This window comes from Sebastes umbrosus, chromosome 17 (assembly GCF_015220745.1).
Source record: "Sebastes umbrosus isolate fSebUmb1 chromosome 17, fSebUmb1.pri, whole genome shotgun sequence".
In the NCBI taxonomy this organism is placed as follows: domain Eukaryota; kingdom Metazoa; phylum Chordata; class Actinopteri; order Perciformes; family Sebastidae; genus Sebastes; species Sebastes umbrosus.
In genome coordinates this window covers 20,909,224-20,926,342 of record NC_051285.1, presented here as the reverse complement: position 1 = coordinate 20,926,342, position 17,119 = coordinate 20,909,224, and the positions used below count along the sequence as shown (strand labels likewise).

The window sequence follows — 17,119 nt, the reverse complement described above, 5'->3', positions numbered from 1 at the left end:
AAAGGGACTGTTTGTACGTTTTTACAAGTATAAACATGTTTTAATCCTTTTATATTTTTTTTAATCCATTAGATGTGTGAACAGGTTGGAAAAATGAGACCTTCTGCAACTTTCTGGGTTTCCTCCATCAGCCTGTAGACTGCTTTTAATGTGATGAATGGGGGACTTTTTTTTCTGGAAAATTCGACAGGTGTAACGCCATGCACGCTCGCGAGTGCCTTTAATTTCAGCTCCGCTTACAAGGCTAACAGTGTCCAACAAACAAGGCATTCATCCGGGAGACCGCTGTTTGTGTCCCGTGTGCCACGTTACAATCAGCTGTTCCTTTATGTCCCCTGTTTGCAACGGTTGATGTAATTTTAGTTTTAAGCCCAACCATGAAGTTTTTTTCTTAAACCTAACTGTAGTGGTTTTATTGCCTGAACCTAAGCACATGTTTTTGACTACTTCAAAACATTAAGCATGTGTTTACTATGATCAAAAAGTGACACAGAAAGCTTGTTAAGCATGTGTTTACTGCAACCGTAAAAGAGTGACGCCGAGGAGTCTGACAAAGTCAGTATATGACGAGTTGGGATGAGAACGCGTTGGATAATTGCTCCAGTGTGAGTGCATGGTTTACCTCTGCAGGCAGGGGGAGTGCTGTTCCACTGTGACGGGTGTCCAGGGATACAGTAGACGGTGGCGTCACCCTGAAGCTCGTGGCCTGAGCGGCAGGAGAAGGTCAGCATCTCTCCTGCTTGGTAAAAGGCCTTTTCAGAGCTCTGCACGCTGGTGGAGGCAGCGCCGGGGTTCCTGCATGGTTCGTACTTTTCAGCTGAGAGACGGGACAATATCTCACGTCACAAAAACAGTGTTGCGCATCTTTTTTCGACAATAGAAACTGACATTTTCTTGAACTTTTGAAAAGCCATTGACAAAGAATACATGTACATAATTCAGTACATGGATTGTGATTTGTCACCAAAGAAACTAAAGTAGCACAACAGTGTGTTGAGATTGGGGTGATTTGAGCCACCCCTTGTTTCTCCACAATCATAGACAAATTGGTCATGTGACCACACATTTTTGAAGATTCATCCATTTTACTGACCCTGTGGTGGACAGAGGCCCGTGTGACAAATGGTAAGCACTTTTAGGTTCCATCTTTTTGCCATTCCAAGGGATTTTTTTATGTTCAAGGAGTCATGATTCTTGTGTTACCGACCAGTTTGAAAACTTTCACACGTGTTAGTGCTTTAGGAAGTTACAGTATGAGGCTATACAGCCTTTGCCTCTGGGGCAGGTATGGACGGGTATGATTGATAGACTAGGCGTACCGATATGGCTCAACTTATCTGTTGTAAATTCTTTCATTGTCAAATGGCAGCCTCTGTCATGGACAGGGTAACCTAAAATCATTCCCCTGCCTGCTGGCCAATTACACACAGGTGGCCTCAATCCACTGAGGCCATTCATTCCCCTCCCCCTGATTGCCAACTGCAGTCAGGTGTGTTTCTTCAAAGACTATATAAGGCCCACAGCAGAACCAGCAGAGCTCTCTGCTGCATCATCCAACCCTCATGCCATGCGTCCCTGCGAATGTAAGCCTGTTATTTGACCTATGTTAATTTGCAACCCCTTGTTTTCAAGCCAGTTATTGACCACAGCTTGTAATTGTTCATTTGTTATTTAGTATTTAATTTATATCACTAATTTGATTTAGGTATTCTTTTGCACTGCAGAAACCATGGTTTGGATGCCAATAAACCCCCTTAAACTAATTCCGTCGTCCTCTCTCTTTAATTTGAGAATCTTAGGCGGTTGGCCCTGCTGGAACCCAAGAAAGTTTTATTATGGTCCTTCGAGCCGGAGCGCTGACTACCTAAGTTAAAGACAATGGAAGAAGATAAAAATGAACAGTATGAGAGGAATGGAAGTGAATCAGCACATCACAAGACTTATCCCAGGAGACAGAGGAAGAAACCACAGCGTTATGGGTTTGAAGATCTGTCAGGAAAATCCATCTCTACACTTAACATGGATCAAGAGTCTTTGTCAAACATGATGGAATCACTGAAGGAAAGTGAAATGGAGGAAACCAATGAAATGGAACTCATTCGAGGCAAAATGGAGGAGCTTGAGAAACGCAGCCGGGAACGACGGGAAATGTTGGAACACATTAGCACATTGCTGGGGCAGAGCACAAATCAACCCCAGGCTCAAGATGAGCCACAACTTGAGACACAAGAGGAAGCACCTTCCCATGATTCTCACCTTCCAACATTCTCAACAGTCAACTACCCTGCAGTGCCTAAACCTCCTCCTCCAATAGATGCCCACAGTGCTAATCCTGTTCTTCAGTCTTCAGCCTTTATTCAAGCAGCACTGAGTCATGAACCACTGAAGCTTCATGATGAACTGAGAGGGGCTGAAGGTGGTTTTGAACCACCAGGGGGAGCTCTTTTGGACCACCTGAAGGAAGTCCTAAATGAGCCTATGTACCAAGGTGTACCTCTTCTCCCTAATAATCCTGAAAATGATTCTGATGATTCTGATTCTAATCAATCCATCTTTCTTCATGGACCAAACACAAAGCATAATGTGAATGCTGAAGTCCAATATGACGACATAAGGCCTCATGCACAGCTAGTGGGAACATCCACACCTCATCTGAATCCTGACCAGGCATCAGATGCTGCGGTTAGGCCTCAAGTCCAACAGAGAAACATACAGCAATTTACACTGACTGGGCATATGGATTCAACAGAGGAGAACTTCACTGCTTACAGGCTCCATAACCTCCCTCTCAGTACTGTCAAGATGCCTGTAGTTCCACCTGCATTCCCATATAAGCCACTTGCTTCAACTCAAGGCTTAAACATACAACCCACTTTACAGCATGGATTGTGTCCTAAGCTTACCACTTGTGTTTCCCAACAGCAGCGTTTACCATTACAGTATCAGGTGATACGTTCACCAATTCATGTGGTACATTCACAACCCATTCTATCCTCTTTGGGCCCTGTTTGCTCCCAGCCTCTTTCCTTATCCAACCAGCAAAGACCTCAACCTTCTACTGCCCCCCCTGCAGGTGAGGCCATGCCTGCCACCAGCCATTCTTTTCATTCATTCCATCCAAGAGCCCCAGGAAATCAGTGCATCGTTCCTACCCACTCTCATCCACAATTTCTTCCTTATGCTGGCGTGCAGTCACAGCCACTTTCATCACAGCAGGTAGCTCGGATATCGCTACCACCACCTTCAGAAATGGCTCATCTAACTGCCACAGCTTCAGCTAACCCGCTTCCACATGAGCCATCACTGTATGGGGTTCCAAGGCCTACTATCCCAGATTTCACTATGGATAGTGAGAAGGACTTTGCCAACCTGAAGCTGGCACTGGACAATGTTTTGAACCCCTATGTTCAGCTGAGCGAGAAATATAAATACCACGTTCTCCTGGAGCATCTCAAATTGCCTGAAGCCCAGATGATTGCTCAGTCTTGCCGTCATCATCCAGAGCCTTATACTGCTACAGTGCAGGCCCTCCAACTGCAGTATGGTCAGCCCCACCAGTTGGCTCAGAGTGAGATAGCCGCAATACTCACAGCACCTGATGTCAAGATTGGTGACTCACAAGGGTTTCAGAATTTCTCCCTTCAGGTTCACCTGCTAGTGAGTATGCTGGTATCGCTAGAGGGTCCAACTGGTTATGAGCTGAACTGTTGCTCTCATGTCGACCGTTTACTGAGCAAGCTGCCAAGATATTTGAGAGAGAGTTTCATCGAGTTCTTGCACTTACAAGGCAAACTCACTGTAGACACATTGAACCCATACAATCTAAGGGACTTGGCTGGATGGTTACAATCCAAAGCCCAACAACAGAGGCTTTCAAACCGACTTGTACAACGGTATCAGCAGGAACAGCCCAGCAACAGGCAACCCAAAACCACCAAGAATAGGAATCAGGCAGTTGTCTATCATGGCTCGAATCTGGATGTTCCTCCGATCCAGTTCCGGCAGTCCCCACGGAAAACTAATCCTTCTGTTACCACATATCAAAGGTCTAACATCCACTGCCTGTTCTGTCGAGGCCATGATCATTACCTCACCAAATGTCCTCAAATGAAATCCAAAACCAAAGAGGAACTACAATCATGGATAAAAGATGCTGGAGGTGCGGACGTACCTCTCATTCAACCATGGATTGTACACTTAAGAAACCTTGTCCTGACTGTGGTGAGCTCCATCTTCAGATCTTGCATCCTGTGGCTAGACAAGAGCCACGCCCTGAAATCTCACGCTCACACAGCAAAGTGTACTTCTCTCACTCCAACTCCTCTAACCGTGTGCTCCTTAAAGTTGTCCCAGTACTCCTCTGGAATGATAATATTTCACTGAGTACATATGCCATACTAGATGATGGCTCTGTTCGATCCACGATCCTGCCTGCTGCTGTCCAACAGCTTCAACTGAAGGGAAAGGAGGAGGTACTTACCCTCCATACCATTTGTTCTGACATCACCAACATTGAAGGCAAAAGCATGCAGTTTCAGATCTCCCCCATCTCAGCACCCACGGTCAGATACCCCATTCGGCATGCTTTTACTGCAAAGGAGATTGATCTTATTGATCAGACATACCCAGTTCAGTCTCTTAAACGCCGATACCCATATCTAAAAGATATCCCCCTTCAGCCTTTCAGGAGAGTCCAACCTCTTGTCTTAATTGGCTCAGACAACTCTCATCTTATCTCACCCATGGAGCCGGTGAGAAGAGGTCTTCAGGGAGGACCCATTGCTGTGCACACTCAGCTGGGTTGGACCCTCCAAGGTAATGAGGGTTTACCTATAAGTTGTCCTCCTGCACACCAATGTCTGTTCACTGCCTCCATCATGCCATCTGATTCCTTGCTTAGTCATGTGGAAAAGCTATGGAAACTGGATGTACTACCTTTCCGCAGTGAGAAACAAGTCACTCGGTCCCAACAAGACAAACAGGCCATTAATATGTTGGAGGCGCAAACGAAAAGGGTGACTATCGATGGAATTGAGCGCTATGCCACTCCACTTCTCCGGATTCATGATGCTCCCAAACTGAAGGCTCCAATGGTTGCTACCATGCCCAATCTAAGGAGTACAGAAAGGAGGCTCCTCAAAGATGAGGAGAAGACAGCTGTCTACAATGAGGAGATACTAAAGCTGGAGAAAGCTGGCTATGTCAAGAAAGTTCCTCTTGAAAAAATTAATAGCTCATCGGAATCTTGGTATCTGCTCCATCATCTGGTCCATCACAATAATAAAGCCCGCTTGGTATTCAATTGTTCATTCAGATTCCAGGGGATGTGCCTGAATGACCAGCTACTTCCTGGTCCAACTCTGAGCCCTTCCCTTATTGGGGTCCTCCTTCGTTTTCGCCAATACCCGGTAGCAGTAAGTGGTGACATCAAGGGCATGTTTCACCAGGTGCGACTGCTACCCAAAGACCGGCCCTTGCTCAGATTCCTTTGGCGAAACATGAAGAGGGAACTGGAACCTGATGTTTATGAATGGCAAGTGCTACCCTTTGGCACCACAAGCAGCCCCTGTTGTGCAACTTTCGCTGTTCAGAAACATGTCCAAGATCACTGTGAGGGATACGAGGAGATCAAATGGGCTGTGGAGAATAATAAAACTTTCTTGGGTTCCGGCAGGGCCAACCGCCTAAGATTCTCAAATTAAAGAGATTGTGACGACCCAAACTTACCTGCAGACCTCCACGCAGCCTGGGAAGCATGGGAGAAGGAGTTACCCAATCTTCAGTCTATTACCATCCCCCGATGCTATACCCCAGCAGATAGACCCGATGTCATTACTCAGGATCTGCATGTCTTCTGCGATGCTTCTGAGCGAGCATATGGAGCAGTTGCCTATCTGCTCAATGAGTATAAGGAGGAATGCCACACTACCTTTGTCATGGCTAGGTCTAGAGTTGCCCCTAAGAAGCAATTATCTATGCCACGTCTGGAGTTGTGTGGTGCTTTAGCTGGCGCTCAACTAGCCAAACTCCTTCAGAAAGAGCTTAGCATCACTCTCCGTCACACTACCTTGTGGACAGATTCCACCACCGTTTTGGAATGGCTGCAATCCGAATCCTGCCGCTTTAAGGTGTTTGTGGGCTTAAGAGTGGCAGAAATTCAAGACCTCACAGACCTTCATTCCTGGCATTATGTGGATTCTTCCAATAACCCTGCAGATGACATTACCCGAGGAAAAACTCTTTCTGACATATCCCAGCATAATTGCTGGAGGAATGGACCTCCCTTCCTTAAGCAACCACATGACAGTTGGCCTATGTGGCCTAAACATACAGTCAAGCCAGACCCCACTGAACTCAGAGGTCTCACTTTTTGCTGCCTGACAACCATTGAAACTCGGAGTCAGCAACAACTGAATCTCACACAGGACTCATGGAAAGACCTAGTACAAGTCCGCTATGATAACCTCAACAAGCAGACCTCTGAGAGTTCACCAGCACCAACCTATGGGGATGCTGAGATCAGATTGCTTAAACAGTGTCAAGCGGAAAGTTTTCCAAGGGAGCAGAAGTCCTTGCAAACTGGCAAACCTCTTCCTCGGAACAGCAAGCTCAGAGCTCTTGCCCCTGAACTCGATAAGCTAACAGGCCTCATAAGAGTTGGTGGAAGGCTACGGAACTTTCAAGGGTCTCTTGAGATTCCTGTGCACCCTGTTGTGTTGGATCCTTCACACCCAGTCACTAAACTGCTTGTTAAGGACTTTGATGACCGTTTTCTCCATTCTGGCCCCGAGCGTGTCTTTGCTGAAATCCGTAGACACTACTGGATTCTCCGTGGGAGGCAGGCTGTAAAACGTCATCAATCATCCTGTCCCGCTTGCCAGCGATGGCGAGCGAAGCCTAAAGTCCCCCTTATGGCCGATCTTCCACCTGCCCGTCTTAGGCTATTAAGCCCTCCATTCCTTTCTACAGGAGTAGACTGCTTTGGGCCTTTCATGGTCAAAATCGGACGGCGTAGTGAAAAATGCTGGGGTGTCATATTCAAGTGCATGACGACCAAGGCAGTACACCTCGACCTCCTCAACTCTCTGGACTCTGATGCATTCCTCCTTGCTCTCAGGAGGTTTATATCCCGCCGAGGTAAACCTATGGACCTACATTCTGACAGGGGCACAAATTTCCGTAGGGCTGAAAGGGAGCTTCAAGAAGCATTTCATGCAATGGAACCCGAACTTCAACAGAAACTCGGTGACTATCAACTCACGTTCAAGTTCAATCCTCCAAACTCTCCTCATTTTGGAGGTATCTGGGAGAGAGAGATTCGATCAGTGAAGAATGCACTTCGAGTTGCAGTGGGTCACCAACCAGTGTCTGAGGATGTACTTAATACTGTGCTGATAGAGGTGGAAGGAATCCTTAATTCAAAACCTTTGGGATACATCTCCTCAGATGTGGCTAACCTGGACCCAGTTACACCAAACATGCTGATCATGGGGCGGCGAGACTCCACCTTACCCCAAGTAACCTACGCTCCTGAGTCCATGGGGCGGCGCCGATGGCGCCAGAGTCAAATCCTGGCAGATCAGTTCTGGTCACAGTTCATTCGGGATTACCTCCCTACCTTGCAACCACGGAACAAATGGCTAACTGCGACAGATAACCTGGAGGAGGACACAGTAGTCCTTGTTATGGATCCTCAACTGCCCCGAGCCCAGTGGCTCATTGGAAAAGTAAAAAAGGCCCATCTCAGTCCGGACGGACGGGTCAGATCTGCGGACATCTTGATTCAGGACCGGACCTACACCAGACCAGTCGCACGGCTTATCCCGTTGCCCTCACTGCCACCTTGACAACTTTAAGGAATTCTGTTCTCAGTCACAGAAGCTGGGCTCCTGTGGGGGCGGCTGTTGTAAATTCTTTCATTGTCAAATGGCAGCCTCTGCCATGGACAGGATAACCTAAAATCATTCCCCTGCCTGCTGGCCAATTACACACAGGTGGCCTCAATCCACTGAGGCCATTCATTCCCCTCCCCCTGATTGCCAACTGCAGTCAGGTGTGTTTCTTCAAAGACTATATAAGGCCCACAGCAGAACCAGCAGAGCTCTCTGCTGCATCATCCAACCCTCATGCCATGCGTCCCTGCGAATGTAAGCCTGTTATTTGACCTATGTTAATTTGCAACCCCTTGTTTTCAAGCCAGTTATTGACCACAGCTTGTAATTGTTCATTTGTTATTTAGTATTTAATTTATATCACTAATTTGATTTAGGTATTCTTTTGCACTGCAGAAACCATGGTTTGGATGCCAATAAACCCCCTTAAACTGATTCCGTCGTCCTCTCTTTAATTTGAGAATCTTAGGCGGTTGGCCCTGCCGGAACCCAAGAAAGTTTTATTATTATCCTCTCCCTAGGCTAAACTTTACCCCTCATCAGGGGCAAGCTGAGCCAAGAGACCAAGTCTCTGGAAAGTCATATTTTGAAAACTGTTCATTTTAGAGCCAAAGTGATTATTCCCAAGGATGCACCACATCCTGAAATATATGTACATGTTTTAGTTGGAGACACTGTCATTCCCTCACTTTATAAGACGCCTCAAGTAAAAACTGGCTTAACTCACCCTTCCCTAACCTGTTTAAATCATCTCTTCAAAGCACACGTTTACATTACCAAGCAACTGAATTAAAAACAAAAATCTGGTCCTCTCTCTAGAATTCATGGTGGAAAGGAGGTTGTGTTGCTCTGGCTCTATCCATTTGGCGTGGAGAGGAGGTTGTGTTGCTCTGGCCCTGGCTCTATCTATTTGACGTGGAGAGGAGGTCGTGTTGCTCTTGCTCTATCTTTTTGGCATGGAAAGGAGGTTGTGTTGCTCTGGCTCTGGCTCTATTTTTTTGGCGTGGAGAGGAGGTTGTGTTGCTCTGACTATCTATTTGGCGTGGAGAGGAGGTTGTGTTGCTCGGGCTCTATCAGTTTGGCGTGGAGAGGAGGTCATGTTGCTCTGGCTCTATTAGTTTGGCGTGGAGAGGAGGTCATGTTGCTCTGGCTCTATATATTTGGCGTGGAGAGGAAGTCGTGTTGCTCTTGCTCTCTGTTTGGTGATGCCAGGAAGCTGCTTGACATCCTCCTGAATCCACCTTCTCACATATGTTCACATTATATTAAATTATAAACATTTTTGTCATATGGATTGTCTATGTCTATGTATTTTCATACTCTGTACACACAACATTTATTGCACGTCTGTCCATCCTGGAAGGGGGATCCCTCCTCTGTTGCTCTTCCTTTGGTTTCTTCCATTTCTATTTTGTCCCCGTTAAAACGTTTTTTTGGGGGGGGAGTTTTTCCTTATGATGAGAAGGTTGCACTGTAAAGGACAGAGGGTGTTGTATCCTGTACAGATTGTAAAGCCCCCTGAGGCAAATTTGTGATTTGTTATTTTAGGCTGTACAAATAAAATTTGACAATCAAACAGTGTGTGTCCATGCATGTGTTTGTTTCTTACGGGCACACTTGGGCAGCCTCTCGTTCCACTTGGGCGTGGCTGAGTCTCGGTTGTAGCAGGTGAGGAGGCTGTTGCCAGACAGGATGTAGCCTTTATTACAGACGAACTGCACCGTTGATCCAACGATGAAACGGTTGCTAGCGATCACCTTATGACTGTGCTCCACATTTCCTGGATCCTGACACGTCAGAACTGGTGCATCACAAAAATAAATGATTATTCGCTATCGCCGGTGATGGTAGTAGTAGAATAATAAAAAAGGTCTTTAAATAAAGCAAAATATTAGTTTTTCTAGGATAAATTACAAATTAACAGGAAAATTCCTAACAGGTACTTTAAGGACCTGTTTTAATGCCACACAAGATAAATTGACACCATTGACAGAAAGAAAAAGGATATGAAAAGAGTAAGCTGATTTCTTTGCAGTCCTATAATTTTGTTGGACTCAAGATTGACAGTTTAATTTTTGACATTCGTTGGTTTGCGGCTGTTACTTTCAACAGCTCAGAGTCAAAGCCTCGATTTTTCCCAGTTCCAGGATTTGTTTATGACATCTTTGGTGAGCATATAAAGCCCCCTCATCTGAGTATCTCCGCCCACAGCTTGAGAACTCATTGGCTCTGAATTTAAGGGGTCTCTTTGTGCCCCTGGGCCAGAGCCAAACAGCCCTGCTTGGTAATTTACCCAAATAAGCAACCAGTTATTTATCCTTTTTTTATTGAAAAAAATAAACAACTTGTTTAACACAAAAATATTTGCTGTTCATATTCTATTATTTTTTCACAGGTCTTTACGAGCTCACAGCTGGAGCTCAATGAAAGCTCCCTGATTGCATCTACCACCTTATACCTAGTGGTCATTGTGTTAAAGGGTTCTACTAGAACATGTTTACATGGTTTAATGTTGAATTACATTCTTTTTCTCATACGGTCAAATCCCAGTCTGCTCTGATTGGCTCGTGAGGAAAATAAGGTGCACGTTTGCAAAGGTAGTTCTAAGGATGGAGGTGTTTGTGCCCATGCGGTCCTCAGATTCATAATCTAGCCCTGCTTATTTATTGTGTTGTTATTTTACAGGGCTATTGTTACAAAACTTTTTGATTGTGGGTCATATTTTATTGAATGGACTTTCAATCAAAAATCACATTTCCAATGATTTTCTACGCACATTTGGTATTTGTTGTGAGACACACCTCTAGTTGTACTTTGGTTTTTAAATATCATGACACACATCACAGCAGGAAATGATAATTTGACCATCAAGGTAGACCAATTCTTTTTAAGTTATCGAGCCTTATCCATCTGACACAGGATTTGGTCACTTATAGCGTTTCAGTGTAAAAATACATAAATTACGAGCAGTTTCTGTCAGTCACCAGATCTCAACTCAACAGAGCACTCGAGGCATCACTGTCTCCTAAAAATTAAATATAATGAAACTTCATTGTGAATTATGTTTTGAGGGAAACATTTTGTCGCGGATTACGTTTGCTTTGGATGTATCACAAATATTTTTGTAATCATAGTTCGTGGAAGTCCACATACGGAGGAGGTTGGGGTGGTGGATGGGTCAATAAACAATGGACTTTTACTCAGAGGATGGTGTTCGTGTCCGATGTGAAACTAAAAGTTAACATTCACTTACTTTACAAAGTAGTTTTGTTGCATTTTTTTTGTTTTGTTTCAATTTACAAAGTTAACCACGTGTTTAAACTGTTTAAAAGTTTGACAGTAATCGGAAGAAATAGGTTTCCCTCGAAATGTGATCGAGAATGCAGTTTAGTTGTATGGGAACGTAATTTTGTAGGAGACATGGTTGCTCAAGAAGACTAGTCTGGGGTACAGTTATCTAGGTCACAAAGACACATAAATTCTTCAAGAAGTGTTTGTCAACCGGGGACCAGTACATTAGCTGATTGTTGATGGTGCTTTTTCAGGTGCTATTCAAAAATCTCCCACATGGTTTTCATAAATGATCACTCATGTTGTATGGATGAGGAGATTTCCATTCTCCAACAGACATTAAATGACCATATTGGAAGGAAATGCATCACATGTCATTATTATGAAGAGCAGAGCCACCAGAACCCTGCTGCAAATAGAGTTTGGGTCTTAAAATTCCTGCCCTCTTCACTTTGAGGTGTTTCCACTATTTTGTGAAGTGTGTAGACTACCTGTACTATACAGTAGAATGGGCACACTTACATGAAATGTTACTGAACATAGCAATATGAAGGTCTTACATTCCTCTTAAACTAGGATTGCTTAAAGGAGGGAAACTAATGCCACTGGGAAGCCAAACCTCAAAACAAAAGGGCTAAACTAGAGGGGTTCTGCCCACACTGCTTAGCAGTATAACAGTTAAAGGGACTGTAAAAGACATCCACCATGAATGTCCACTAAAACTGCCTCAAAATGTGGGCATATTAAAAGGTAAAAGTCCAAAATAAAGTGGAGCTAAAAGTTACCACAAAGTTGAGGCAACTAAAACAACAGGGAGGAAGCAATATTGGTAAGAAAGAGGATGAACTGAAGGTGTTCACCCTCTGAAAACCAAACACACAGTGAGAGAAGGAACAGAGCAGCTGGGTGTGGCAGGCTTTTAAAACCTTGTCCAACCCAGCTGAGACCGATCTGTTAATGAGGAGGCTGCCTGGAGAGAAGCTGCTGTCAATAAAGAGGACGTCAGTCAGTCAAACAGAAACACAGAATGAATCAAAAACATAGGAAACTTGAAACAAAGGTTTCATGGATAAGTTGCTTATCTCATAGAACAGGTTATAGGTGGAGTTTTCGTTTGCTCAATTTGGTGGACTTTGGTGCTTAACTTCCACCATCAGGTGGAAACTTTCTCTTGTGAGAAAACACTGCTTCCCACAGTATCATGCATTCTCTGTTTTCCCCAACACATATTAGCTCATTGGAATTAAAAATTAATGCACATTGATGAGATAAGGAGGATAGTAAAGCTATTGAAATTACAACCTCGAAATATGCATAATTAAATTGACAACCATGATTTGCTCAGTTTTATTTTTTTTTAAATAGTTTTTTTTTTTTTAAAACTCACAGGTGTGAAATGTTTATGTGTACTTAACGGCATTACAATGATGATAATGATGATGAAATATTATAATGGCAGTGGTGTGAGATATTTACGTTGAAAAGCAAAAAAAAAGTTAGTTAGATTGAAATGGGTCGTATTGCAATTTTACGGCGGTCCCTAACTACGCCTAGTGAGAGGCGCGTTGGACAAAAATATCAGTTCTTTGCCGGAGTTTTGTCTCTTTGCTTTTATACTCTTTGACTATGATATGTAGGATTCTGAGAGTATATGACTGCCGAGGTCTTACTCTAACTCCCTCTCCCATTGTACCAATAGAGAAATACTATATTTGCTTCCTCTCACCTTCCTGACATCTCGGCACGTCGCCGCTCCAAGTGAGATCCCACTGGCACATGAGGATCTCAGAGCCCACCAGCTCAAATCCAGGGTAGCACTGGTAGGTGATGACGGTGCCGTGGATGAGGTCAGGGTGGGACGTGCTCTTCCAGCCGTTGGTGATCTCCGGCAGCTCAGAGCAGGTGTCGTTCCTCGGCACCTCTGTTGGCGTTGGAGCAGTTGTGTTGGTAGGAGAGACAGAATGGGATGTGGAAAATTACAGTATTTAAGTCAACACATTGAGAAAAGACTGGGGATATAAAATTACTTAAATAATGTACCATTTTCTGGTATAATGTTCATTCTTTATATGGCCTTGTAAAGGGACACATGATGAGGTTCCTCAAGGAACTCCTGGCATTGATATATAACAACCTCCTCTGCAGGGGATGAATACGCCTGCAAAATTGTCAGTTCTGTGTGCACTAAACAGCAGCAGTTTGGGAGGACAATGTAAATAGAGGCTGCTTGTGATGTTTGCTGGGAGGAACACAGCATGTGGTTTGGCAGCAGTCAATCTGCGCCTCCCTAACTGCAGCATACAGGGCCAAGAACACAAAGCATTGGGCAAAACCAGCTGATGTTGAAGTGTACCCTATTATTTTGTTTCTGTGTTCGTTGTTATCTCATTCTGTGCACCTGGGATAAGCCAGACGACAGACAGAGGCACATCAAGAGAAAGAGGAAAAGAGACAGAGGAACAAATAGACTTTTTTTTGTAATTGGTAACCTGCTGGGTTCTGCTTAACATTTTACATTCTACGTTTGGTACCATTTTTTGTGGGGTTTCTTGTCTTACTTGCAATGGGAATTTTACACTAAATGTATCATACGTTTAATTCTAAGAGAAAGCTATGGACTGCAGCTAAACAGAGAAGAAAATTAAGATATTTTATGGAAACAAAATCCCAATGTAATCATAGCTAAACAAAGTCCTACCAAAGAAGTGGACCACAAAGCCGTTGTTGTAGCCGTAGATGTTGGTGGCAGGATCGGACTGAAATTGAATAGTGACATCAGCCATGGAGGTGTAGAGCTTGAAGTGTGGCCGTGTGCCGCTGTATTGGCCCAGGATGTTGGCGGTCAGGTCATCGCCGTCATAGAAGGTCAGCAGGTCATTCTTACCAACATGGAGACTAGAACAGACATATAAAAGTGGTTAATATATATTTTCATTAGGGCTGCCAAAGCTAACGTGATGAACATGTTAATGAAAATTTGTTTTAACGCCACGAATTTCTTAAACTCATTAATGCAACTTGTGATTTTTAGGTGAAGAGTGAAGATACTGGTATCATATGAAACTAGAAAAACCTAAGGAATCCATTGGTACCAACCATTCCATACTAGCTTGTCGCGAAGGATGCTAAATGACGCTCCAAACTTACACAAAATTTTGGCCAGGAAAAACTGGCATGGCCATTTTCAAAGAGGTCCCTTGACCTCTGACCTCAAGATATGTGAATGAAAATGGGTTCTATGGGTACCCACAAGTCTCCCCTTTACAGACATGCCCACTTTAGTATAATCACATGCAGTTTGGGCCAAGTCATAGTCAAGTCAGCCCACTGACACACTGACAGCTGTTGTTGCCTGTTGGGCTTGAGTTTGCCATGTTATGATTTGAGCATATCTTTTGATGCTAAATGCAGTACCTGTGAGTGTTTCTGGAAAATATTTGTCATTGTTTTGTTTTGTTAATTAACTTCCTGTAATAAATATATACATACATTTGCATAAAGCAAGCATATTTGCCCACTCCCATGTTGATAAGAGTATTAAATTGGCAAATCTCTCTTTAAGGTACATTTTGATGTGTGATTAATCGCGATTAACTATGGACAATTATCGCAATTAAATATTTTACTTGATTGACAGCCCTAATTTTTGTATTAAACACAGCTATACAGAATGCCCCATGTCTTAGGTTATATGGTATGCTTGCTGTGTATTTTGCTCAGAGCTTTAACAGTTAAGTGGATGGTATCTTTCTCGGCTCATGAAAGCAAAAACTGATGGCATAAGGCGATGTCAGCAGTACTTGGGAAATATTAATTCTGTTTATATTGGATGGATCTGATGTGAAGTAAACACTAAATAATTCATGATCTCTTCGCCCCCCCACATTGGTCTCATGAATATGTACTAAACTGCAAATATAGAAGCATAATATAATATTATCCTTTAGCTCACTAGACCTATACAAAAAAGCTGCAATGCATGACAACCAGGATTATAGAAAAATAATGGAGGACTAAAGGCCTCAGATAAGTAAATACATATCCAATAAAACAATCTAAACATCTAAATGTTAGCTATAATGCTCATATGAAATTGAATATGAGGCAAACAAGACACAGTTAGACAGAATCTCTGCTGTCATTAACTTAAGAATGCATTAACCTTTTCCATCTGGATATTCATATGTCCTAGCGCCTTTTACAAAACATCAGTAAAGCTTGACATTTATTCACACACAGGGGATGGAGAACGGTGAAAAACATGATAAGCCACGGACATTTTAGTTCCCTGCTGATATAATAAGCAGGGGGAACTAGCTGCTCTTAATTTGCCTTAGGGCGGGAGTCCAACTAGCAATGCAGATTGGCTGTATGATTGTTTTGTGTTATATTCACAAGCTGTGTTGAAGAGAACTTGACAGTAATAATGGCACAATGCCATGCACGTCATAGGTAAGACCACTGCTTTTGTAGCTATGAATCACCTGCCCCCCGTTAACATGTTCTCACTCCCAACTCGGCGCATACGGACGCTTGCTCAGGACCCCTTGGCGTCACTTTTAACGCACTGGGTACCCCTTTAGCGTCATTTTTCAATGTGCACGGTAGTCCGCAAGTCCGTCGACACATGGTTAACGTTGTGAAAACTACTTGGTTTGGGTTTAATTAAGTAAATTAATCTGGGAAGTTATCTCAGGGGGCGTGTCGTGCAGTAGAGTGGGCGTGGCGTGTTGCCTGCCAGTTTGATGAGTTGGGAGTAAAAACACCCTTCCCCTGCAAGAGCAAGCAGTGTTTTCCCAAAATGGTAACAGATAACCATCCCCCCAGCTTTTCTCTAGTCATTTGCACAATTTGCATTCATGCAAATTATATGTTACCGTGTCTGAAAATCATATTTCCAGCTCCTCTCTCTGCTGTGATCACACCTTGTTCTCAAATAATGTGTCATTGTCTTTTCCCCTGTGTTTATCTCTCTTTTACATAGATTTAATTTACCTCAAAATCACCAAAAATGTTACAAGTATTCAGTTGTGATCATTTAAATGTTTATATGCACTTGCAGATAGTTTAGGTCAAATTTAAAACCAAGTCAAACTTTTTACCACATAAATAACTGTGGGCTCTGAGACACTTTGTTAATCTCAGATTGCTTTTATAATGATGACCCAATCCTTGTATATTAATCATGTGAATAAACAATCTGAGCACAGGTACCCTTGTTTGGGGGAAACAAATAATCACACAGCACCTGAGAGACACAGAGTGGCAGATAGGTGATTCAAATCAGTGAGGTCACAGGGTGATCAACAGGAGCATAGAAATAAAGTTCATAGAGAAGTCAAACTTTGTCAGGAAAGCATTCAAACATCCATGTCCTCAAACACACTCAAAATAGAAAATCATAGAATAAAAATCAGTAAAAAAGCTTTTTTTTCTGGCACTCTCAGATTGACCATTAGAACCCAGAGACTAAACCACTGAACTTATTAATGTTGGCTATTGGCATTAACCAACAATTTATAGAATTAGACCCACAATGTGTATATTCATGGACCACTAGTTGAGGCTAGCAAGTCCCTGCAGACAAATATTTAAAACAAAAACATCACCACGAATGAGTGGATTCCACTGTGTGCTTATACTGAAATAAAAAGGCAAAGCCAAAACCAAAATTCAGCTTCTCCTGACAGACACACATAATAGATGCCAGCTCCGTGAATGGCAGTGAAATGAGGTGCTGAGTGACAAGATACTCCCTCTGGTTAGTTGGACAGCTATAGGGACAATTTACACCTCCATGTTCTCCAAACAATCAGTGGCTGTGGTAAAAGTGACAGGAATGACAATGCCAGTTTTCCATTTCCAAACCATGAGAACACTTCATGCATTTATTAAAATGGTGCATCTTAAAATGACAAGTGTGAAAAAAGGGATGG

The 17,119-nt window shown here is 43.3% G+C and overlaps 2 protein-coding genes across 3 annotated transcripts in view; one reads left to right on the top strand and one right to left on the bottom strand.

The window, feature by feature from the left end:
* The window catches only part of LOC119475568 (seizure protein 6 homolog), a 138,053-nt gene that overhangs the window by 5,045 nt on the left and 115,889 nt on the right, over positions 1–17,119 (bottom strand). For both annotated transcript variants that reach the window (XR_005203826.1, XM_037748401.1), the window contains exons 10-13: positions 13,882–14,078; positions 12,910–13,104; positions 9,502–9,693; positions 623–817 (exon numbers count right to left, since the gene is read on the bottom strand). Coding sequence is in view for 1 of the 2 variants with exons in the window: in XM_037748401.1 (XP_037604329.1) it covers positions 623–817; positions 9,502–9,693; positions 12,910–13,104; positions 13,882–14,078 (779 nt within the window). In the remaining variant the exon portion in view is untranslated. The remainder of the gene's footprint in view (positions 1–622; positions 818–9,501; positions 9,694–12,909; positions 13,105–13,881; positions 14,079–17,119) is intronic.
* LOC119475569 lies at positions 5,722–8,327 on the top strand. Its single transcript, XM_037748402.1, has 2 exons — positions 5,722–8,147; positions 8,289–8,327. The coding sequence occupies exon 1, from the start codon at positions 5,937–5,939 to the stop codon at positions 7,845–7,847; it is 1,911 nt and encodes a 636-aa protein (XP_037604330.1). The 5' UTR covers positions 5,722–5,936; the 3' UTR covers positions 7,848–8,147; positions 8,289–8,327.

What these genes read in the sequence shown, in the direction of transcription:
- LOC119475569 (XM_037748402.1), top strand. Translation starts at nt 5,937, where the DNA reads ATGGCTAGGTCTAGAGTTGCCCCTAAGAAGCAATTATCTATGCCACGT.